General features: G+C 34.1%; 1 protein-coding gene and 1 long non-coding RNA gene across 2 annotated transcripts in view; one reads left to right on the top strand and one right to left on the bottom strand.

The window, feature by feature from the left end:
* Nucleotides 1–203: 203 nt before the first annotated feature.
* On the bottom strand, nucleotides 204–1,038 carry LOC130055174 (uncharacterized). The gene is made up of 2 exons (XR_008803450.1): nucleotides 546–1,038; nucleotides 204–258 (listed from the first exon to the last, which is right to left on the bottom strand). It is a non-coding gene; the product is annotated as an uncharacterized LOC130055174 (long non-coding RNA).
* Nucleotides 1,039–1,529: 491 nt separating this feature from the next.
* The window catches only part of LOC125649251 (tumor necrosis factor receptor superfamily member 10D-like), a 38,581-nt gene continuing 15,199 nt past the window's right edge, over nucleotides 1,530–24,911 (top strand). Inside the window, exons 1-11 of the mRNA XM_056166887.1 lie at nucleotides 1,530–1,647; nucleotides 8,346–8,415; nucleotides 8,594–8,693; nucleotides 16,381–16,533; nucleotides 17,999–18,163; nucleotides 19,693–19,765; nucleotides 21,836–21,966; nucleotides 22,275–22,314; nucleotides 22,792–22,871; nucleotides 23,440–23,556; nucleotides 23,778–23,861. Of these exons, the coding sequence (XP_056022862.1) occupies nucleotides 8,377–8,415; nucleotides 8,594–8,693; nucleotides 16,381–16,533; nucleotides 17,999–18,163; nucleotides 19,693–19,765; nucleotides 21,836–21,966; nucleotides 22,275–22,314; nucleotides 22,792–22,871; nucleotides 23,440–23,556; nucleotides 23,778–23,861 (982 nt within the window). The 5' untranslated portion in view covers nucleotides 1,530–1,647; nucleotides 8,346–8,376. The remainder of the gene's footprint in view (nucleotides 1,648–8,345; nucleotides 8,416–8,593; nucleotides 8,694–16,380; nucleotides 16,534–17,998; nucleotides 18,164–19,692; nucleotides 19,766–21,835; nucleotides 21,967–22,274; nucleotides 22,315–22,791; nucleotides 22,872–23,439; nucleotides 23,557–23,777; nucleotides 23,862–24,911) is intronic.

The raw sequence follows: 24,911 nt of genomic DNA on the forward strand, positions 1-24,911 counted from the left end.
TTCATGTCCAGAACTGAAAAATACTTTGATCCTGATAATGTGTCAAGAATGTCTTCTATCCTGGGAAGGGCATATGAATCTCTGATGGTTTTCTTGTTGAGCATCCTATAATCAGTGTAAACCAGGGGTCGTGAGTTCGATCCTCACTGGGGGCTCCATATGTAACTAACGATGCGTTGATAGAAATACAACAACAGCGTAAATCCTTGTTAAAAGTTCGTGTTTATATTTCATTCAAATAGAATAAACTGAAATGCCCTGTAACAAACAGAAAGCCGCATATCAAAATGACATGAAAATGTACATCACGTCAAATACATATATACATTTTATACATGTTATATATACATATATTGTATCATTTGAAACTTAGCATAAAGTTATATCAAATGATATTCAAGCACTTTAATCACAATTTATAAAAGTGATCCACCGAACTTATTTATATTTAATAAGTGAGAAAAATAAGATTAAAAACAAAATATTTATATTATTGCTTTAGTTGACTTTTATATTGCTTAAACAGTCTAAATAGTATAACTTACCAAAGTTATGGACTTTAGGCTTGATATTTATCAAATGTAAAGCTGTAAACTATATTTCAAAGCTTCTTTGGTGCAACTGCAATAAAAGTTAAACATGCACTTTGTTAGATATTAGCAATATAATTAAGAGCGCCAACAACTGCGATGCTATTGCTTCCATAAAAACAAAGAAAAACCAGACATACCACGATGGCGAAATAACTCCAACTATAACTAAAACTCAAACGTCTGTACACTTCAAACCCACTGGACAATATGAAAAAATCCAACCCTGGTCTAAAGTCACATGACTATAAGAGGCGCCAAATGCTCACCAAACTTTTGGCGGGAAAATACTAATTACATCAAATTGGAAATTAAATAAAATCAAAGCTGCTTGCCATTGTTTTGGCATAAGTTTCTAGTAGAACTTTATTATACAATCTTATCAATTGCAAATTCAATTCTTTTTAATCATAAAACTTAAAAGTTATTTACAAAATTTTCACACGGCTACATTTATTCTGTTGGTCGGTTTTGATATTATCTATAAACAATCCAGGACCATCGGGAGTCGGGAGTCGGCAGTACACTATATAGGCCTACTTGTATATTTTGGAATCATTAAAACTGTGAAAAAGAAGAAATACTTCTAGTAAAACATAAAGATTTATTCAACATCGTTTTTTCTTTTTAAATTATGTTTTTAAGTATCTTTTTAAATCATGCATTGAATGAAAAGTGACCGTTTTCGGTTTTTGCATTTATAACACAGTACTAGATTTACCGCTTTTGAGTAGGTGACATTTCAAGTTTAAGAATTTATACTTATTGTTATTGGGTTTTTTTTTATTGTGTGAATCAATTTGGACATAAAGATTGTTCCCGAGAAGTATGAAGTAATTCTGTTGGCCGGTTTTAATATTATCTTTAAAACATCGCAATCCGGGACCATCGGGAGTCGGGAGTCGGCAGTACTAGATTTACCGCCCACCGTGAAAAAAGTTAGGATGGCCCCGGGAATCAACCATGTATAATGCAGAAATGGATGAATGAATGTGTTTAAAGAATGTAGTTTAACTTTAAACTATTAGGCCTATAGTTCAGTTCACAGGAAAGACCGGTGAGTATTTGAAACATTGTGTCGAGGTAGGTAAATCAACTTTGAGTAGATCTAGTGCAACAATAGATAAAACGAGCGTGACGATCACAGTACAGTGCAATATATCTTGTATTTATGTCAATTCGAACTGCGTAGAATGCCGGCCGGCAACTTTGATAGAAATACAGTAAAGCATTCAATGTGTTTCAATCATACATATTCTGCTGGATTTTTTTATAATGAAATGCTTTTATTGTATAATACATAGATAAATAAGTATTACGTAGGTTCTAAAAATAGATTTTTCGTTCCAACATAAACTATAACCTAACCAGGCAAGTCGCTGGGGTGTTGGAAAGTGCGGAGCGGAACAAACTGTGTAGAATGTCTCTCATGCACCCTTGGGTGAAGGGGATTCAAGTTTGGTCTAATGAAGGGCCATGGATATAATAGCAAAATAGTGAAAATACATTGACGACTTTTAGTCTTTTATTAAAAGTCTTCTTCTCTAGAATCATTGGCCAATTTCAACCAAACTTGGCACAAAGCATCCTTGGGTGAAGGGGATTGAAGTTTGTTCAAATGAAGGACCATGTCCCCTTCAAAGGGGAGATAATGACAAAATGCAAAACTTGGGTGGGGTCATTTAAAAATCTTATTTGGGAGCTGTATTACCAAGGAAGATATGTTCCCTCAAAACATGTCTTCTAACATGCCTAAATTCCCCAGGACACACCGGACATGTTCTCCCTGATTTAGAGGTGGATCCAAGGATTGGAGTGGCTGGAACATCCTCTTCATAATGGGGGATAAACTTTGACTCATCATAATCTGAATCTGCCATTATTTACAAAATTCTATGAGGGAAAAAATATAACCGAAATAAATATGCCTGTTTCTGAAACCCCCGATATATTCAACTATACTACAAAATCATAAATTACAGAGAGAACTGGAAGTCATTCTCAGAATCCACCATTCCATATACTTCAAAGTAATGCATATGGATTTTAAAATCATGATAACTTATTTTGAAAAAATATAAAGGTAGTGACTAAAAGCTGGTATTGTTCTTGGTCCTGTGACCAAAATCTGTTCTTTGGTCCCAAATTAAAAAATCTTGGACCCGCCCTGAAGACTGGGTTTAGTCACTACCAATATCAAGTGAGCTAGTGCTTGTGGGTACTATCCATTTTTTCTGGCATTGTCACTTTTTTTTTTCTTTTTTTTTTTATTGTTTGATTTTTTATTTGACTTTTACATTATATACATATATGTAATTTAACTACACAATAATATCATCAATATTCATATACAAAAGACATTTTCATAAATATAAAGGAGAAAGAAAGAGAGAAAGAAAGAAAACATAAAACAAAGGGGGCATGGAACACAATCTTACGTTTAAAAAAAAAACAACAAAAAACAACTCTTTAATACAATCATAATTTATCATATAATATTTTGCCAGTATCTCTCAAACTCCCTATACCTGCAGTTTTTCAACAACAAAAGTTTTTCAACTGTAATTCTATCAATGATAATTTTTTTGGATGCATCTATACTTAATTTGCTTATAATTGAGAATTTACTAATATAAATATATTGCTTTATCATCAGAATTATCAAATTTTCCACCTTGTGCACATTCTTATTAGCAAATTTTCCAAAAAGAATTGCTTGTCTATCAAAACTAATATGCCTGTCCAGTTTTTCACAAAGCCATTCTTCAATTCCGTACCAGATCTCTTTCACACATGGACATTCTACAAATATGTGATCAATAGTTTCAAAATCCCTCTTGCAAAATGTGCAAATTGGGGAATCAACAATTCTAAGTTTATGTAAATAATAGTTGCATGGAAATATTCTGTGTAAGATTTGAAACTGTAACCATTGCAATTTAGATTCTGGAGTTGTTTTAAAAGGAAGTTCAAATATATTTTTCCATTCTAGCTCTGAAAAACTTTCTTCTGTTTCTTCCCATTTTGATATAGATTTAATTTTGGTTGCTTTATGGCTTATCAATTGTTTATACATATCTTTACAACCTTTTTTATCTTTGAAATATATTGAAATAGTAGAGGGAATAATAGGCAAGTGGTTTTGTAGTTCTTGTATTGTCTTGTATAAGAACTTGTCTTTGTTGGATTGCTTTCTTTAGTCCTGCATATTCTACAAAATTCATTTTAACTTTCAAAACATTTTGTACATAATCAAAGCTGTACAAGTTACTATTTTTATCAAGGAGATCATAAATAAATATAATCCCTAAATCATGCAGACTTTTAAACAATACTGATCTCCCACCAATAGTAATATTTGGATTATAACAAATATGTTCACAATAAAAATCTGGGTTGATTTTATCTTTCGCAGAATTTATATTTGACCAGCTCTGAAACACATCTATCCAAAAACTGTTGGTTATTTTTACCCTTAAATTATTGATAAAATCTATTCCAAATACTAGCAACAACCACGCTCGCTAGGTGGCGCATCATGTTCTATTTTTATTTCTACAGGAAAAGTGGGACGAGGTTCCACCCTATTTTTTACGGGCTAGTATGAATAAACCTAGAGCCTACGAATGATGCGAAGTTGATCGTTTTGATCTAAAATAGCTATATTTAGCGTATCTCACGTGATTAGGCACATTCCAGAAAATCCCTTTGAGATTGAAGCGATTAAGCAGAGCGAGTATATGTGAACATTTACTTAACGGTGAAATACGCAACAAAGAGTGACATATTAATACATTTTATGCATGAATAAATTATACTGAGGTCAAATATGGACGATAATTGCCCGTGTTCATATAGAATTTGATTGATTTAGATATCCAAGGAAAGATAACTCCCATTATTATCGTACTCACAACGTACCGGTGGTATACAATAATACAATGTTTATACATTTCTGAATGATGAGTGAATCTTTATTTTCATCAGAATCTTTTCCATCACACTCACAGACCAGGTCCCCATACCCCTACCAGTGTCAATCTGTGACTGATAGCAATGCGGTATTTAATTTGATATAGTCTAGAGGAAATTCGAAATATGGTAGTGACATTTCTTCCTCACTGAATTAGCTGGATTTTTAACGTTTAAAGAAAAGTGGGGTATGGACTGGGGGGTTAAAAATGCTATTTGCCAAATTTTCAACAATATTGATTACAAGGCAAGGCAAAAGGGGTCATAAGCTACAGATGATGCAATTTTCACTTGCAAGTTGCACTGCCACTAGTTACACTTAATAATTAGTGACTTACTTACAGATAAATAAAGTAACTTACAAATATTTTATTTATTTATCTATCATTTCATTTCATTTTTTTTAATATCATGGTTTGTACTTGAAGAGTCATCGCAATAAAGGGACATTAATTATTAGTGTTACAAAAAAATCTGATCATGCAGTTTTTGAAATTTTGAAAAAATAAAAATAAATAAATAATAGATTCTGATACCACTCAACCCCCCGACTGGCCAGAGAGTTCTGCTTCTGTCAGTTCTGATGCAACTAGCTCAGCCACCAGACTGGCCAGAGAGTCCACTGTTTCGGTAAATTCTGATAATGATGCAACTCAGCCCCCCCCCCCCCCCCCCCCCCCCCCCCCCCCGACAGCTCTACCAGAAATTCTCGGAAAAGACTTGCTGATGTTTAATAAATTAGTTTTCCTATTAATTTTACTTTTGCTCCTGTTCATCAGATCATTAGGCTATGGCCCAATCTGATTAAATTTAAGATCGTTGATCCGCTCCGTATTCCTCTTCCTTTCCTGTATCTGTGAAGTCCAGAGGTGAGATATATTCTTTCCAAAACAACTAAGAATGTTCATGGAACAATTTAGTATTAATTGTTTCCTTTTCTTTTGTATGCCTTATTTCAAGAAATAACTTTCAGGTCACTTTTTAATGTGAAATGGAACATTTTCAATTTTTGACAACCTGACGGTAGGAGTGTTTAAGACACTATACCTCATTTTATGTAAGGAAGTGGAGTAAAAGGAATTCAGAATTGGATTCAGCATACTCAAAATTGGAAATTACACCTGCTTTTTATTGTTTTGGGTAATGGTGTTTCAAGAAATAAAGTTGGGTCACTTTTTGATGCAAAATGAAACATTTTCCGTTTTTGGCAACCTGACGGTAGGGGTGTTTAAGACACTATACCTCATTTTCTATAAGAAATTGGAGTAAAAGGAACCCAGACTTGAAATCAGCATACTCAAAATTGGTAATTAACACCTGATTTTTATTGTTTTGGGTAATTTTTAAAAAATGGGTGGTGGTTGCTACAAATACCCATATCTTTTCTATACAAGTCATTAGTTCTGCCCCCAGTAGTTTTGTCCATTTGTCACTTTCTGATCCCTTTTATCCCGCTGTATGATTGTGACAGTAATGAGTATGTTGTATCAACAGATATACTAGAGACACAATAATAATGTAGACAATTTAAATCATAAACATTGATTTGAAAGGTTTGAACTTGATCTTTCATTCTTAAGTCAGTATGTGTAATTTAAATCAGTGTGCATTTTTACCAAAAAGTGGGACGGCGAGAGACTTGGGGAAGATGCTATTAAATCTCTGTTATATATGTCTACATTATAGTTAGTTACATGTCTACATTACGTTAGTTATATATGTCTACATTAATATATATGTGTCTGCCCAAGAGTATAATATGTCAAGCATACTCTTCATGGGTATATTTATAGTACCAATGTGATCCAGTCCGAAACAGTACAAAATTTTATGTTTTGCAAAATTATATCACAAGATTGCAATTTATTGCAATTTTTCAGTTGCACGATGTGAGCAGCTTACTATTGGATTGAATGCTGTTGGGGTTGCAACGAATGCCTGAAATAACCGAAAACCACAGGTCATGTTGTTCGGGTTGGATTGGGTTCTATTTTTCCATATTTCGGGTCACTGGTTCGGTTTTTACAACAGAATCATTATTAGAAATCTGTTTATTAACAATATGGCATCAAAATCCAAAATGTTGCTGTATTTTGATCAATTGTTAAATGATAGTGTTTTGTATTATCTGAGCTAGTGAAAACAACACGTCTTGTCATTTCATCGTTACTTGTTTATCTAAAAACCGTTTACTTTAACAACATCAAGCACATCGGAGTCACTATGACATCACCCACACAGCAATACATTTCGCGACAGATAGCATTGTAGACAAAAAATGACAGTATGTAAAATTTGTCGGACACATTTAAAATGTGCCACAGAGTCAATATCATCAATGAGAACAGTGAAAACCTGGAATGGAAATGAGTAGAAGTGACAATGCTGTTTATAGTACCACGGGTCTCGAGTCTAAACCAGCTAGAGTCCATGTGCACAAGTAATTATTGTAACAAAATACAAATATAGGTTTCTGATTTTAACTTGTATATATTAGGTTTTAGAAATATAGCTATATATAGACCTGATCAAAATACCTGATTCAGAACCCAAATTTAAAAATCCTGAACCGACCTGACTGGAAATGTGACAACCCTAAATTAAGTGCATGCTGTATTGCATATTCATATTATAAAATTTTTGTTGCGTTTTTTAAATGTGATTGTGCAACTGTGTGTCTCGCAAGCCCTAAAGGCCATCTCCTATTGCATTGTTACAGATATGTACATGTAAGTAAATAGAGGCGGGATGATATATTGATACATACCAATATTTCTCGTTAAGATGCGCTTTACGATACAGGCTTTGTAATATTAGTAATGATACATAATTAAACTACCAATCAAAAATTGGAAATTGGAAAATAAACAACATGAGATGTATGTCAACAATCCAATCAGAATTCTTGTTGTCATTAGATACATTGAGCACAAAAAATGGCTACTGGTGCAGAAATGATGAACATGTGCCTGTTATTGAGATTGAGAATGCACTGTCTACATACAAATCAGGGATTTAGGAATAATATCAATTTCAAAGCAAATGTGATTTCATATTTTAGTGAAATGTTTTGTTGATTTATTGTCAAAAAGGCAAATATTTGCTTAATTTGTTACAACAGTACTCATTCTCCTCATATACTTAATAACAAAACAACACAAATATAAATTTGTGACAATCCGCCGTAGCGACTGAACGCCACTTTGAATTTCTCAAATACAATATAAACATATATAATGTTATCACTGATATTCAGGAAAACATAATATACAAATGTAATACTAATTACTCATTCTAAATCCATCCAAACAATGTGGATGGTTTCCTACTCGTGATTTACATCAGACCCAGGGGAAAATGGCGATAAAAACCATTATGGTAATAAAGTACTCTGAAACTGGGCAAGATATAAATCTATTTCAACAAAATTTTATGTAAAATAAAAACTTGTAAATTACAAAATTATATCAAAATCTTGGTTTTAACAGCACAAAAGGCGGCTAGAGAATGATCAATTCTCATGCCCTACAGCGACCACTAACATTTGATTGGCTGAATCCAATAGAAACATTCATAACAATTATAGAACATTCGGAACATCAATACAAATTTTTTCCACTTTACTACGAAACACGGGAAAATGTTATTATTAATTATTATATAATATCAAGATATGTATCGTATTGGAAATTGTGTATTGTCCCACCCCTATAGCTACAACATTTCAGTTGTTACCAACAATGTCACTGGTTTATTTTAAATCTCTTCATTTTTTTCTTGAAGGACTATAAGCATTTCTGATGTAGGAGGAGGAATGTTTAGAAAATGGCAGTTCCACATTATTGCAGTGCAGGTGAATATGTTCAAAACTTTTAAAAGTGGAAAAATTTTAAAAAATCTGTACTGAAGGTAAAACATTTGTAATTACCTTTGGCAATTCAGAATCTTTCATATTCATATATACATATTGATAAAAACAAATTATTCAAGACTTTATTTTCTAGAATGTTAAGAATTGTCATTGCTTGTAGGTTCTTCTGTTTCAAGGATATTCACTAGTTGCACCTTGTCATGAGGGATTCCACGTCACAGATGCTGGCTTCTGCTGCAGACAAATCAAGTGCCCTAGGGGTAATATTATATAGATATTGCATGTAGTTGAGGGTAATATTGGAAATTTTCACCGCAAGAAAACCATTGTCAACAAAGAGGTAGCTGAGGTTGACACATCTTCACAAGTCAAGGGTTATTGATTCGTTACCTCGCACTAACAACATTAGTGCAAGGTAACGAATCAATAACCCTTGACTTGTGAAGATGAGGTCGACAATGATTTTTCAAGGGGTGAAAATTTTCAATGTTGCCCTCAACTATATGCAATATTTTTAGGTCACCTGAGTATCATGGTTATCGTCGTACGTTAAAGGGACATGAACATGATTTGAGCTGAAAATTTGATTTTTTGATTTTTTCAAAAAAAATATTTATTTCAGAGCATGCCTTTTTATTTGTTTAATGTTATGTAATGATATATTTTCATACCCGCTTTGCTGTTTTTAGATTTCAAAGGGATTACAAGTAGTGGTTTGTATAGATTTGCACTAAGCGTGAATTCTCCAAGTTCATAATTATCTGTCCATAATTTTGGAACAAGGCGAAATAAATCAAAACTACTTTGTATATTTGCTAAACATATTACGGAACCATACTTAATGTTTAGAATGCTATTACTAATAATCAGCAAAAAATTAAATGGGAGATACATAGGTCACAAGTCCTGATTATGTAAATAATGCTAATGCCATGTTTTTGTTTACATAGGTTAAATAAACTAGTAAAAGTTTCGTTTAAAGCAGATTTTTTCAATTCATAAGTGAATTCTTAACACAATTGAATATTTTCTAGTGCTTGGCACATCTCATTTTGTTTTAAACACGCTATTTTCTATTAAACAGCCTAATGTAAACAAAAACATGGCATGAGTCTTGTTTACATAACAAAAAATTCCAAGTACTGTATCTCACTTTTAACTCAACAACTGATATTCAAATTTTGGTTGACCATTAGAAATACTTTATTTAAGCATTGTTAACAAAAAAATATAGAAAAATAAAAATTTTCAGCTCAAATCGTGTCCATGCCCCTTTAACAATTGAACATTTTTAACTTCTTCTTGATAACTACCACTCCAATTCTTTTCAAAGAACAAGGTACAATTGTATAAATAAAGAGGCCCAAAAATTTTCTCTCTATAAAATGTGTCTGGAATTAACCTTAAAATGATATTCCTAAATGGATAGCATTATTACAACATGAAAAAGACATTTCCCGCCTTTTTCTCAAAATAAGCCTGAAAACTGTCAAATGTCATACAGATTATTGCTCAGGAAAAGATGTGCGCATTTGTTGAGCAAAATGAAAATGATATATATTGTGTATTATTTTAAGATGAAAAACATGCTTGAATATGAATTTGCTCGACACATGCGCTGTATGTTTTCTGAAAGGAAAACCACCTGAATTTGTGGATATTTTCATTGAAAATGGCATTTTGCCATTTTTTGCCAACTTCAAGCTCTCGTCATATAACACAAATCATTTTGCTGATCAAACTGAGCGAATTTTGGGTTTGCTAATCTATTCCTTATTTTAATGCCAGGGTTTGAGCTCCAAGTGAAATCATCGATATTTTGGGCCAGATGACTTTAGAAACTGTACCTACTTCTTTGGCATGAAGAATCTTTTGGACATGGGCGACATAAATTGTAAATTTCAAGACTCCTGCACCCCTTGGGCCTTAGAGGTGGGACAAAAACTGCCCAAAATTTACCAATTTTCAAAACTTTTCTTCTTAAGAACCATACACATGTAAGAAAAATGAAATGCATAGTGATATAGAGCAGGAAGGCCTCTACGAAAATTGTAAATTTCATGATCCCTGGGGTAGGGGTTTTGACCCCAGGGTGGGGCCAAACTTAGTATATAGTGTTTATGTGTAAAACACTTGAAAAACATCTTCTTTAGTGCTATTGATACTAGATTGAAACTAAATGGGTATAGAAAGAGCAGGTAGTCCTTTACCAAAATTGATCCCAGGGGTAGGGGTTTTGGTATCAGGGTAGGGCCAAAATGGTCAGTTATTAAATGTGTGAACAATAGAAATTTTGAACTTCTTGATAACTATCATTCTAATTCTTTTCAAATTTGGTAAGAAGCATCTTTGGAACAAGGGGGGTGTGAATTGTAAATTTCAGGATTCCTGCACCCCTGGGGCCCTAAGGGCAGGGCAAAAACTGCCCAAAATTGATTGATTTTCAACAATCCTCTTATCTAGAACCACACATGTGTAAGAAAAACTAAATGCACAGTGATGTAGAGCAGGAAGGCCTCTACCAAAATTGTAAATTTCAATATCCACAGGGTAGGGGTTCTGACCCCAGGGCGGGGCAAAACTTAGTATATAGTGATTTCGTGTAAAACGCTTAAAATGCATCTTTAGTGCTATTGATACTAAATGAATATGTAGAAAGAGCAGGTAGTCCTTTACCAAAATTTTAGATTTGATGATCCCAGTCTAAGTTTGCTGATCCTGTATGAAATCTAAATGCATACTTAGGAATAGCAGAAAAGGATGTACAAAAAATTATGAATTTCACAACGCAGGGTTTTGACTCTAGGATGCATACCTGTGATTCTTCCGTTGGAAGACAAAATCTCCCGAATTTGAGCCCCCCTTCCGTTCCTTCCGTTAAAATGTAAAATCTTCCGTCATTTCAAATTTTCAACAACAAAAATTTTCTGAGCGCCATTTTTCGATATTGATAAGGAAAAACCCTGAGACAATCGAAAGTCGTCTATTTTTCTGTCACAGTGACTGCACAGGTAAACAGGTAAATGTCAATTAATTAGGGTACAGTAATTACTGAAGCCGTTTGAGGAGTTTATTTATGATTACACAGCAATTAATGATAATAAACAATTAGTGGATGATTAAAAGGATTGTTTTTGGCACATGCTCTGGTGATTAGGAAGTGATACTGACAGTTGAAGTTGTTATAAAAACATCAAGTCAGATGATCTTTGATGCTGTTGAAAACTTTGTACTGACAATCAAAGAAGCATAAAATCTACTCAAACACCGATTTTATGGCTTGTTTTCAGCCCAAGCCAATGGAAGTATTATTTAAGAATGATTTTTTTGGACATAATCATAACTTTCCAAAATGCCGAAACGTAACCTATCTCTGAATGCTCCTGCAGCAAAGAAGACAAAATATCTAGCAAAGTTCAACACTGCTTGGAAATCCAAATTTAAGTGGTGCCAAGCCAGTTCCAAGGGTCCAGACTATGCTTACTGTACTTCCTGTAAAGCAGACTTCAAGATATGTTATGGGGGTCGCAACGACGTTACCAAACACATGGAGACACTTACTCACCAGAAAAACTACAGTTCAGTGGCATCAACTCCAACTGTGTCTAGCATGTTATAGGTGTATACCATTTTCATATTGTGCTTTGGACTCAGTGACATTAGTGCTTTCTATATCTGGCATGTGTAGTGATAGCTGCAGAACTGTAGCTCTCTGAAAAAATATTTTGACATATTTTTTCAGAGAGCTACAGTTCTGCAGCTAGTGTAGTGACTATTGTTAACTTATGTGATAATTGTTATAACTTGTTATCTCTGTAATAAATATATAAATATAACAAGCTTTTTTCTTTTAATTGTGGTTTTTAAGGTATTGACTTAAGAATTATCAATGTTCTTAACACAAAAAAGGAATTATCAATGTTCTGAACACAAAAAGGATCTGATGATTATGAACTCAGACACTTGTAACACAAAAAAAAACTACTAGTAGCATGATTTCATTAGCCAATGAACACACAAAAACGGTAAAAAAATGTCGATAAAAAATCTCCAGTTATCAGACCAAAACTCGAGCTGAAAATTTTCAAATCTCCAGTTGTGGCATGACAGTTCTGTTACAAGTCTGAGGATGAGTCCAAATAAGTCATATCTTTTGATGTTTTAATGTAATACTGTTGCTCATGAACATTAGAATTTAGCTTAGATATTCAGAACAGGATATTTTTAGCTCTTCTGAGCCGAAGGCTCAAAGAGCTAATGCTATGGCCATTTGTGCGGTGTGCGTAAACTTTTTAGAAAAAGGGCTATAACTCAAGAACCCCTTGGCCAATTTTTTTCAAATTTGTTACAGGGTATCATTGGCCCAAGGGCTTTCATACATACTAAATAGAGGGATGTGACCCTTTAACAAGGGGAGATAATCAGGAAAATACAAACAAAAGTAGTAGTTGCTAAAATATCTTCTTCTCAAGAACCACAGGGCAGATTATCACCAAACTTACACATAAGGATGAGGATATGTTGTAGATTAAAAATTGTTCAAGGCATTACCCTGGGGCAAAGGGCGTGGTCTCAAGGTCACTTCAAAGTTGACCTAAATTTATATTTCCTTAAATCTTTGATATTTTAGTCATTATAAGGACTAGGATCATCAAATTTTGACAGTTGATGCATCTTAGGACCTTGTGTCAAGTTGTCTCAAAAGTAGGTCACGGTGACCTACTTTTTGAATTTTACAGGTATTTATTTTAAAATTAATTTTGATGCATATCTTGGACACTTTGAAGCCTATGATCATCAAAACTTGTCAGTTGGTGGATCATGGGACCTTGAAATGTGTCAACTGAAAAATAGGTCACCGTGACCTACTTTCTGAATTTTATGGCTTATCATTTATAGATATATTTTAAGTTGTTATTTCAAATACCGAGAGGTTTAGAATCATCAAATCTTGTAAGTTGATGCATCTTGAGGCCTTGAAACATATTTATAAAAAAGTAGGCCACAGTGACCTACTTTTTGAATTTTGCAGATATTCAAATTTCACATTTTCAATTTTAGATGCATATTTTGGGCACTGTAAAACCTAGGATCATCAAACTTTGTCAGTTGATGCGTCTTCAGTCTTCGGTTTGTGTCGATCAAAAAGTAGGTCACCGTGACCTACTTTTGGTATTTGACAGCTAAATTACTATATTTCAGACACTATTTGACCTACAATCATCAAACTTTGTCAGTTGATGCATCTTGAGTCTTCGGAGTGTATCGACCAAAAAGTAGGTCACTGTGACCTACTTTTGGCATTTGACAGTTATATTTATATATTTCAGTCACTAATTGACCTACAATCATCAAACTTTGACAGTTGATGCATCTTGAGTCTACGGAGTGTGTCGACCAAAATGTAGGTCACCTTGACCTACTTTTGGAATTTGACGGCTATATTTATATATTTCAGATACTATTTGACCTACAGTCATCAAACTTTGTCAGTTGATGGGTCTTGCATGTTCGAAGGGTTTCGACCAAAAAGTAGGTCACCTTGACCTACTTTTGGAATTGGACGGCTATATTTATATATTTCAGATACTATTTGACCTACAGTCATCAAACTTTGTCAGTTGATGGGTCTTGCATGTTCGAAGGGTTTCGACCAAAAAGTAGGTCACCTTGACCTACTTTTGGAATTGGACGGCTATATTTATATAATTCAGATACTATTTGACCTACAGTCATCAAACTTTGTCAGTTGTTGGGTCTTGCATGTTTGAAGGGTGTTGACAAAAAAGTAGGTCACCTTGACCTACTTTTGGAATTGGACGGCTATATTTATATATTTCAGTTACTATTTGACCTACAGTCATCAAACTTTGTCAGTTGATGGGTCTTGCATGTTTGGAGTTCGCTGACCAAAAAGTAGGTCACCATGACCTACAATTGGAATTTGACAGCTATATTTCAATATTCAGATACTAATTGGCTTAAAATCATCAAACTTTGTCAGTTGATATTTCTTGGGTTCTCAAAATGTGTAAACCAAAAAGTAGGTCACATTGACCTACTTTTTTTGAATTCTTAGGATTTAACTAAAGTTTAGAATACTAAGAGGCTAAGAATAGAAATGGTGGGGTTGTACAATTTATCAGAAGAGCGATTCTAGGCCCTTGGGCCTCTTGTTTTCTAGATTTCATAGCCCTTGGGAGTAGTGATAGTTTTTCACTTGTACTCAGGTGACCGATAAGGCCTGTGGGCCTCTTGTTCCCGATAGCAATTCAAATACTATTTCAACATCAGAAGTAAAATTTACATGAAAGTTTCTCACAATTTAAGGATGATCCTTATTGTTTGCTCCCAAAAAATTTTTGGGCAGCATATAGTCGCCGTCATGTCTGTCTGTCTGTCCGAGCTCATATCTCCTAAATCTTTCATCAGAAATTGATATAATTGATCACAAATGTTGAGACAAGTACTCTTGTACCAAAGTATTTCAAGGACATTTTGAAAAGGTCAAGGTCACTCAGAATATTTCAACAGTTATTGATATAAAAGTTCCCATCTCCTAAACCTTTCATCAGAAATTGATCATAATTGATCACAAATATCCCTTGAGAGAGGAACTTTTGGACCAAGGTCGTTTTGGAAAGGCCAAGTTCACTCAGAACATATACCTTATATAAGTAAAAGTTCTTTATTTCAACTGTTTTTGAACAGGTATTGATCATATATCACACAAATAAGTAATACTATAGGTAAGTGGCTTTCAGACAAAGATAACTCAAGGTCATTTGGTAAAGGTCAATGTCATTCAGAACATATAGCCTGTGTATGAAAACAAATACTTCATTTCAACAATATTTTAACAGTTATCATTTAGACAATTGTCTCTCAAGGTCAGTTTGGAAAGGTCAAGGTCATTGAGAACATATACCTTATTTCAACAGTTTTTGAACAGGTGTTGATCATATATCACACAAATAAGTAATAGGGAAATGGCTTTCAGACAAGGATCACTCAAGGTCATTTTGTAAAAGTCAATGTCACTCAACATATTCCTTATATATGAGAAAGCAACCTTCATTTCAACAATATTTCAACAGTTATTGATGATGCCATTGTGCAAGTCATTTGTCATATGATGTGGTTCATTGGTTAAATGTATTTCGGGGAGCATCCATCAGTTTTACTAATATTCTTGTTTTTTAGGTCAGTGACCAAAGATTAGTTCAACAGTGTTACAAATCGTATAAAATGGTTTCTTAATAAAATCTTGGTTATAATATAAGATACAATGAGAGCTTAAACAACAAACCTTCATTTACAAAGTTGCCATCACTTGAGGAAGATCCCTAATTGTTTTGGGGTTGAAAAGTTGGAATCACTATTTATTCAGGTGATATTGCCAATGCTGTTTAAAATTCAGCAATGGAATGTCACGTAAAATTAGGTCTTCATTTAAAAAAGGATACCTTTATCATTTTGAGATTCAATGGTCATTAGTTCACATACAATCATGGTCACTAGTTCACATCCAATAACATATTGTCTCAAAATGATATCTCTAATTAATAGTCTTATTTAGTACTTTAAAAATTTCACAAGAATAGTCCTAAAATATTTACTCCTGGTAAAAAGTACAAATCAAATAATATTGCTTGAAGTAGGGGACAAAAATTCCATGATTTTGCTTGTTGTGATTTGTAATAAGTGTTACTTTTATTTCCCTATGATATGTAAGACCAAGGGGTATATTCTTTGCTTTATTGTGTGTCTTTAATTGTCATCTTGGTCATGACATTGAACTATACAAGACAGGGACTTCGTTTTTGGTGCACAGAAAAGATTTAGTCAAGATGGAGGTCAAGTCAACACATTTTTCCAAATGAATATGAGAGATCTTGCTAACTAATTACAATATACGAAATGTTTTCCATGTTTTATTTTTTACAGACTATCAGTTCCATTTATGTCAAGAGAATAATGGAAATGATGCCTGTACTCCTTGTAAAGAAGGAACCATTAATCCTGATCCCATTGAAACCAACAGCTTTTCATACCAATTGGATGGCCTCTGCATACAACCAGATTGTTCCTGTGCACCAGGTGAGACAAACAGAATGCGTTTGTCGGATTGTCTATCTCTACTTGTTTTGTTTTTATTAGCTCACCTGAGAGGAAGGCTTAAGTGAGCTTTTCTGATCAAAAATTGTCTGTCGGCGTAAACTTTTCATATTTTCATCTTCTCAAGAACCACTGGGCCAATTATAACCAAACTTGGCCAAAAGCATCCTTGGGTAAAGAGCTTTCAAGTTTCAAATAAAGGGCCATGCCCCCTTCAATTTATATGAAAGCTTCCTGACACAGTGCAGTTACAATGATAGAAGGTGGTAATAGGAAAAATGCTTTAGATGTCTGGGTCAAAAGGTCAGAGATTAAGGTCATAGTCAGTGATAGAGTGTATCATTGTTGTGACACTATGTAAAGAGTGCCATTCCAGTATACATACTTGCTGTAAAAATAGCAGCTAGGGTTTGTTTATTTTATTGTTTTATGTCCAATACAAGAATTTTTTTCTCATATCGGGATAGCTGTAGGTGAAGTTCCACATATTTTCACCTATGCTTGGTACTGAAGGTCATAGCAGTAAAGATTCTTGATCCTGTTTCAGTGATCAAATGTAATGATGTTTTGTACTTTTCAGTCCCATTCTTCCCATTAAAGACACTGATCACCATTGACTACTTGTTCAAAAGGTCACATGTCAAGGTCACAATCATGGAATGTAACTGTTGTTGACACCATTTAAAAAGAGTTATTTTTTAAGATGTTGGTTGGTCGGTAGACCACATGTCTGCTCAGTATCTTGAGAACCATTCACTTGATCGTAATGATATTTCATATGTGGGTTGGTTATGAGTGGAAGAGGACCCCTATTGGTTTTCAGGCCAAAAGGTCAAGGGTCAATCTATTCTGGACATAGGAATATACTGTCTACTCAATATCTTGAGAACCCTTTGCTTGACAGACACCAAACTTGGTACACTGGTACATCTTCAGGAGAAGATGACCCCTATTGATTTTTAGATCACGTGGTCAAGGGTTAAACTGGACATAGTAATATATTGTCTCCTATATTTTAAGAATTAATATTTGCTTGATTGACACCAAACTTGGTACACTGATACAACATAAGAAGTAAATTACCCCTATTGATTTTTAGGTCACATGGTCAATCCACTATTGACATAGGAAGATATTGTCTGCTCAATATTTTGAATTTATGATACTACTGTCAATTAAATGATGTGTGTGTATAACCCTTTTCAATTTTGCACCATGGGGGGCTTATGTGTTTTACAAACATCTCGTTTAGTTTTTCTTCTTATTGGTGACAAAGGGTATCTGGTGGTAATTAATTTTCATCCAGATTTCACTGATTGAAGTCTTTTAGTTCTCTGACCTCTGGTGTGGAAGGGGAGGTGAAACAGTGTCACCATAGAACAGATCGATTTGATACTGCATTGATTCAGTAAGTCATGAAAATTAATATTACAATAAAATATTGTAGAGGCCAAGTTGATGAATCCAAATGAGTGCAGGAAGACAGGTAAAAAAAAGTGTGACTGCAACCTTGAGCATTCCTTCTATGGAGAGGATAGCTTAAACTGTCGCAAAGCAAACCCTGCCAAACAAAAGTGTGCAAAGAGGAAAGGATTTGAGCTGACCCAGAAAGGTAATTATTCTTCTACGGACTGTATATAAAGCTGCAGGGAAACTTTTATAGTGTACTGTAGATTCAGTCTGATTAAAATCAGCTCCTTGATCCACTCCCTTTTTAGCTCACCTGAGGTGAAGGCTCAAGTGAGCTATTCTGATCACCAGTTGTCTGTCGTCTGTCCGGCTGTCTGTAAACTTTTTACATTTTCGACATCTTCTCAAGAACCAATGGGCCAATTTTAACCAAATGTGGCCAAACGCATCCTTGGGTGAAGGGCTTTCAAGTTTGTTCAAATGAAGGGCCATGTCCCTTTTAAAGGGTAGATAATTACAAAAATGCAAAAATAGGGTGGGTCATTTAAAAATCTACTTCTCAAGAACCACTGGGCCAGAAGAGCTGAAATTTACATGAAAGCTGCCTGAGATAGTGCAGATTCAAGTTTGTTCAAATCATGGCCCCCGGTGGGTTGGATGGGGCCACAATAGGGGATCAAAGTTTTACATAGAAATATATAGGGAAAATCTATAAAAAATCTTCTTCTCAAGAACCACTGAGTCAGAAAAGCTGATATTTACATGAAGCTTCCTAACATAGTGCAGATTTAAGTTTGTTCAAATCCTGGCCCCTGGGTGTAGGATGGGGCCACAAGGGGGGATCAAAGTTTTGCATACAAATATATAGGGAAAATCTTTAAAAATCTTCTTCTCAAGAACCACTGGGCCAAAGAAGTTGACATTTACATGAAAGCTTTCTGACATAGTGCAGATTTAAGTTTGTTCAAATCATGGTCCCCGTGTGTGGGATGGGGCCACAAGGGGGGGGGGATCAAAGTTTTACTTACAAATGTAGGGAAAATCTTTAAAAATCTTCTTCTCAAGAACCATTGGGCCAAAGAAGTTGACATTTTCATGAAAGCTTCCTGACATAGTGCAGATTCAAGTTTGCAAAAATCATGACCTCCAGGAGTAGTTTGGGGTCATAATAAGGACTACGGTTTTACATGCAAATAGATATGGAAAGTCTTCAGATATGGGCCAAGGTGATTCAGGTGAGCGATGTGGCCCATGGGCCTCTTGTTTATATATATTATCGCTACATGAGTAGTGACATTATTTTTAAAAAAAGAAGCTGATGTGGGAGCTGAATTTTTATCAGATTGTTTATAGTTTCTATTGAAATACGCATTTTGAGATGACCGGTAGAGGCAAAAAAGCTCAGTCAAAGTTTTGAGTGTTGAGGAATTTTTAATGAGACGAAGACTCATGTTTTACAACTAGATCTAGCTGATTGTTATTGCAAAAATAATGAGATAGCCTTCCTTTCTAAGCTACTTATGAAATTGTTACACTCTGGTTGCATGTCTATATGTGACTGAGATCCCTTCTTCGAAACATTTGTGACCTTTGACCTGAAAACCTTCATTAGTAACTGAAGCCATTTTGTTTTAGTATGATTATACATGCATAACTAAAGAATATCGCAAATCCATACATTCTAAATAAATTTCTTTTGTCTGACCAGTTAACACTGTTTATATTATTTAGGTTTTGTCAGGGAATGTCAATCAGGTTACTTCAAGTCTGAAGATGACAGCAGCATCTGCCGTCCTCACACCAGGTATGCTATGTCAAGTTGTGTCTGTTCATGTACTGAGTGTTACTATACATCTAAATAGTAGATTTTGATTGGTTGTTAGATAGGGCTGCAACGGGTACCCGAAATAACTGGAAACCGCGGGTCGTGTTGTTCGGGTCGGGTTCGGTTCCATTTTTCCGTATTTCGGTTCGGGTTTGGTTTTTAAAATAGAATCATTATTAGAAATCCGTTTAAACGAAATGTCATCAAAATCCTCAAAGGTGGCGGTATTTTGATCAATTGTTAAATGATGGCATTGTGGACAAAACTGTAAATAATGACAGTATATGTAAGATATGACAGATGCATTGAAAATACGCCACAGGATCAACATTGTCAATGACAAAACATTGAAAGCATGGATGGAAACGAGTAGAAGTGACAATGCTGTTTGTAGTACGATGGATATCGAGTCTAAACCTCACTCCACGTCCCCGAGTAATTATTGTGACAAAATACAATAAAGGTTTTTGATTTTAACTGTATATTAGATTTTTAAAATAGTTATATAAACCTGAACCAAAATACCCGAACCAGAAGTAAAAAAATTTAGAACCGACCCGAAAATTTTTGTAACTGTGACATCCCTATTGTTAGCAAGGCATTATGATAGGTTGCTGACTTGAATTATGGCAGGTCTATGCTACTGGCAATGACCTGTAATGTGATGAATAGATTGCAATATTTTCATTGACCCCTGAAATTTTCTTTTTACTGGTACCAAGATATTTGTCCTTGTGACCTTGGCCATCTTTGGAATTGGCCATTATTGGGGGCATTTGTGTTTCACCTACACATTTTTTCAAACTTCTTGTAAGGTAAGACCCAGGTTGACTTGGTGCTCTTCATGATCTGATTCGAATTAGCTAGGCCTCAGTTCAGGGCACTCTCGAACACTAGGTCTCGATTTCTTATTTTCACCATAATGATCTTAAAGGGAGTTGTTAACTGTAATGGTATATACTTAGGACTTTCAATATCACTAAGCATAAGAATATATAGATAATGCTAAACATAGATGGAATGTTAATCCAAAGTTTTGATCTACTGCAGGGAATGTTCTGCGATCAGTATGCACATTTGAACAGCCTCTGTTTTTATGATCTTGTTTCTTATAGAACACCAAATTAACATAAACTCAAATAATTGAAGATATCTTTAATTATTTGAAGATAGCTTCAATTCAATTATTGTTTGCATTAATTGAATTGATGTGTGCATCAAATCAATCTTTGCTCTCAATGTGGTAGAAATATTGCTTGCAAAAATTAATTAATAGCTCTTTATAAATTATTTTTATGATCTCTTTAATTCAGTTGAAGATATCTTTGATTGTTTACAATGATATAATTGTATCAAGAATTAATGTGCATGAATTCTTACAACTATTCAGTTAAAGAGATCATAAATTTATTTGTGGATATGTTGAATTCAAGATATCTCTTAATTAGATAATTTCTCTCTCTAAAAGAATTATTGTGTGCATCCATTGAATTAATGATATCACTAATTCAATCAAAGAGAGGTATAATTCAATTATTGTGTGCATCAATTGAATTGATGTGCACATTTATTGAATTATTGCTCTCTTCAATTGAATTGTAGCGCACATGAATTCAGCAGGATAATTAATGCTATCAATAATTCAATTAAAGCACACAAGAAATATCATTAATAATATTTGAAAAGACTTTAATTGAATTGTTGTGGGCATCAAATGAATTGATGATATCTTCAGATAATTAAATATATCTTAAATTAATATGTATTTGAGTTTATGCTAATTAATAGTTTGTGTGTGATGCAAAGGAGTACTATAATAGTCATTTCATGCAAATAAAAATATTCTAAATAATATATGTTTGGTATTGTTTTCAAGAAGTCAATGTAAAAAAAAAAATTGTTAACTTTTAACTCCATAGAAAGATTATTTTATATTGCCTTCTTAAAGTTAGCGAAAGGTAAGATATTATACAAATGAGCATAACTTGTACCTCATTAATATGATTCAATAAATGTTCAGTACATATTGATTTCAAATTATTGATATAGTTGTCCCAAGGGTCGCTCAGTAGAGGTTAATGGGACAAGATTCCATGATACCCGGTGCAAGATCGATGACCAAGCTGAAAGCACTTCTCCAATCCCCTCAACGTTTCCTAATTCCACCACAGCAGACACGGGTAAACATGTAATACGAGTCAATTCTGTGAATATTCTTGATAGTTGCAGTGTTATTTACTCTCTTGTAAAATGAGTCCATTCTGTGAATATTCTTGATGGTTGCAGTGTTGTTTACTGTCTTGTAAAATGAGTCCATTCTGTGAATATTCTTGATGGTTGCAGTGTTGTTTACTGTCTTGTAAAATGAGTCCATTCTGTGAATATTCTTGATGGTTGCAGTGTTGTTTAATCTCTTGTAAAATGAGTCAATTCTGTGAATATTCTTGATGGTTGCAGTACCGTTGTTTAATCTCTTGTTATTTTGCAGGCCAGTCAACATTTGATGTAGAAGTATTTCTTGGAGTAGTGTAAGTTATAGTACTGATTATATTACCTTTAGAACTGAAGAAACAGACATGATTGGTGAAATAGATATTATATAGCACCTGAATAATAAAATGGGATAAGGGAGATGACAGTTGCAAACATTGCAGAAAAAAATGCATAATCCATGCACTAATGCAGGTTATGCAATTTTTTTTTTTGGTGCAATGTGTGCACGTTAACAAACCAAAGAAAAGCATTTTATTATTTTTATTTTCCTCTGTATTTTTTATATAGAATGATAAATACTTTCATGTACATAAAATTTAGATATTGTTGACCTGTAAGTTATTTAAATGTAACAGCTGAACATCACCTGAATTGTTAGAGTTACTCGGGTGACTGTTAAGGCCCATAGGTCTCTTGTTCACCTTTTCATTGCAAAATCATGTTGTAATTTAATTAATAATATATCATTCTAAAAATTGTGTTAAGTACATTTTCTTTTGACTCTTTTTCAGGATACCAGTCATTTTCCTAATCTGTTTAGTTATTGTGTTCGCATACCATTGTGTAAAGCATCAATGGTACAAAAAATTCAGTAAGTACAATTTGAAGTTGGGAGGGGTATATACTGGTAGCACCATGTCCTGATGTCTGTAGACAGAAACTAGAGACAGCATTTAAATCTTTTCCCATGTTGCAGCAAATGGAATTTGAAGCAAATTTATTCATGTTACACATTTTATAACACCTCTGAAAAGGAATGAAATATGTTTTATGGGACTCAAATTTCACTTTGAGATTGAGAGTGAGAGAGATTGAACGTTTGAGAGGTCAATAGCAAAGCTTTAGTGAAATACAGAGGAAAATCGGGACCATGATTTCACTTTGAGAGATCAAGAACTTTGAGAGACCAAAGTTCAATTCATCCTAGAATCACCTGTGCATATAAACTAACAGTTTAAAGTCTTGCACTCTTACATAACACTTCATAGCAATGATGACTTGAGGGAATCCTCCACTTGTATATGAAACACCCAAAATGTATATCTACGCGAGCAAGATCACTAACTAGGGTTAACATCTCCTGTGATGGTAAATACATTTACACCATAACTATGACATGAAGCTGGTAATACATATACATGTGTGGCTCTCCATTGTAGCATGCTTTCCAAGAAAAGAAAATGGGATGGCAGAGAGAGATGAAGAAACAGAATTGAGCGATAGACAAAACCCTCCTGTACTGCTGCCAAAAGAACTTGATAGTTCTGACTCCGAAGGTAAAATTCAGTGATTTGCCAAGTAAGAATCCAAGGATTCAGGCAGCTGCAGAGAAAAATTTAATTCAAGGATTCAGGCAGCTTCAGAAAAAAATTTAATTCAACAGTTGAATGATTGATATTTTAAAATACTATCTTTGATTGTGGAAATCAGATCTGACTGAACATATGATTACTTATTAATTTTTGTAAATAAACATTTATAATGGGTTAACTTTCAGAATCAGTTGGCAACAGCTTGGACTTCGATACACTCTTAGAAAAAGAAAACCAAGTGGACTCATTGCAACAAAGTATTCCACAAGGTATGTACAAGGAATGAAGGTTATGCAGTCTCACATATTTTTCTCAGCAGCCCCACTTTAAACATGTAGAAACTCTAATCCAGTAATCTCTGTGTCCATCCATCTCAACTCTTTTAGCTCACCAGACCTGAAAGCTCAAGTGAGCTTTTATGATCGCCTTTTGTCTGTTGTCTGTCCGTCCGTTCATCTGTTTGTAAACTTTTCACGTTTTCATCTTCTACGGAACCAATGGGCCAATTTCAATTAAACTTGGTACAAATCATCCTTGGGTGTAGGGGATTCAAATGTGCTCAGATAAAGAGTCATGCTCCCTTCAAAGGGGAGATAATTAAGAAAAGGCAAAAATAGGTTGGGGTCATTAAAAAATATTCAGAAGAACCACTGGGCTAGAAAAGTTAAGATTTAAATGAAAGCTTCCTGACAGTGTGCAGATTCCATTTTGTTTAAGGCAATGGTGCCACAATAGAGGATTAAAATTTAAATGTGAATATATATGGAAAATTCTTTGAATCTTCTTCTCAAGAACCACTGGGCCAGAAAAAATAAAATGTTCATGAAATCTTCCTGACATAGAGTAAATTGAAGTTGTTAAAATCATGGCCTTGAAGGCAGGATGGGGTCATGACAGGGCATTAAAGTTTTACATGTTGTTGAATGCCTCGACTTTTATACAGGTAAACTTCGATATCGAGAACTTGTTAAGACCAAAGAAAATCTAAGGGTTCGAGAAATCGAAGTTAAAGAACTGACACCAATACTGTGTAATGTTTTATGTTGCATGTTTTATTTGACAGGTAAATAAACACGTTTTAAAAGTGGTAAAAGTTTTAGTTTGAAGTTAGGGATTCTTTTTAATACGTTTGCATTTGCATGTATATTGTATATTACTTTATTTGATACCGCAACACTTACATTTTACGAATTTCGAACGTTTATCATAGCGATAATCAGTTATCACGTTCAGGTCAGTATTTCTGATACCCAGATTTGTGTTACGCTTTGTAAATGATAAACCGATCACTGTAAGAATGACGAAGACGGAAACAGAAA

This window comes from Ostrea edulis, chromosome 5 (assembly GCF_947568905.1).
Source record: "Ostrea edulis chromosome 5, xbOstEdul1.1, whole genome shotgun sequence".
Lineage (NCBI taxonomy): Eukaryota > Metazoa > Mollusca > Bivalvia > Ostreida > Ostreidae > Ostrea > Ostrea edulis.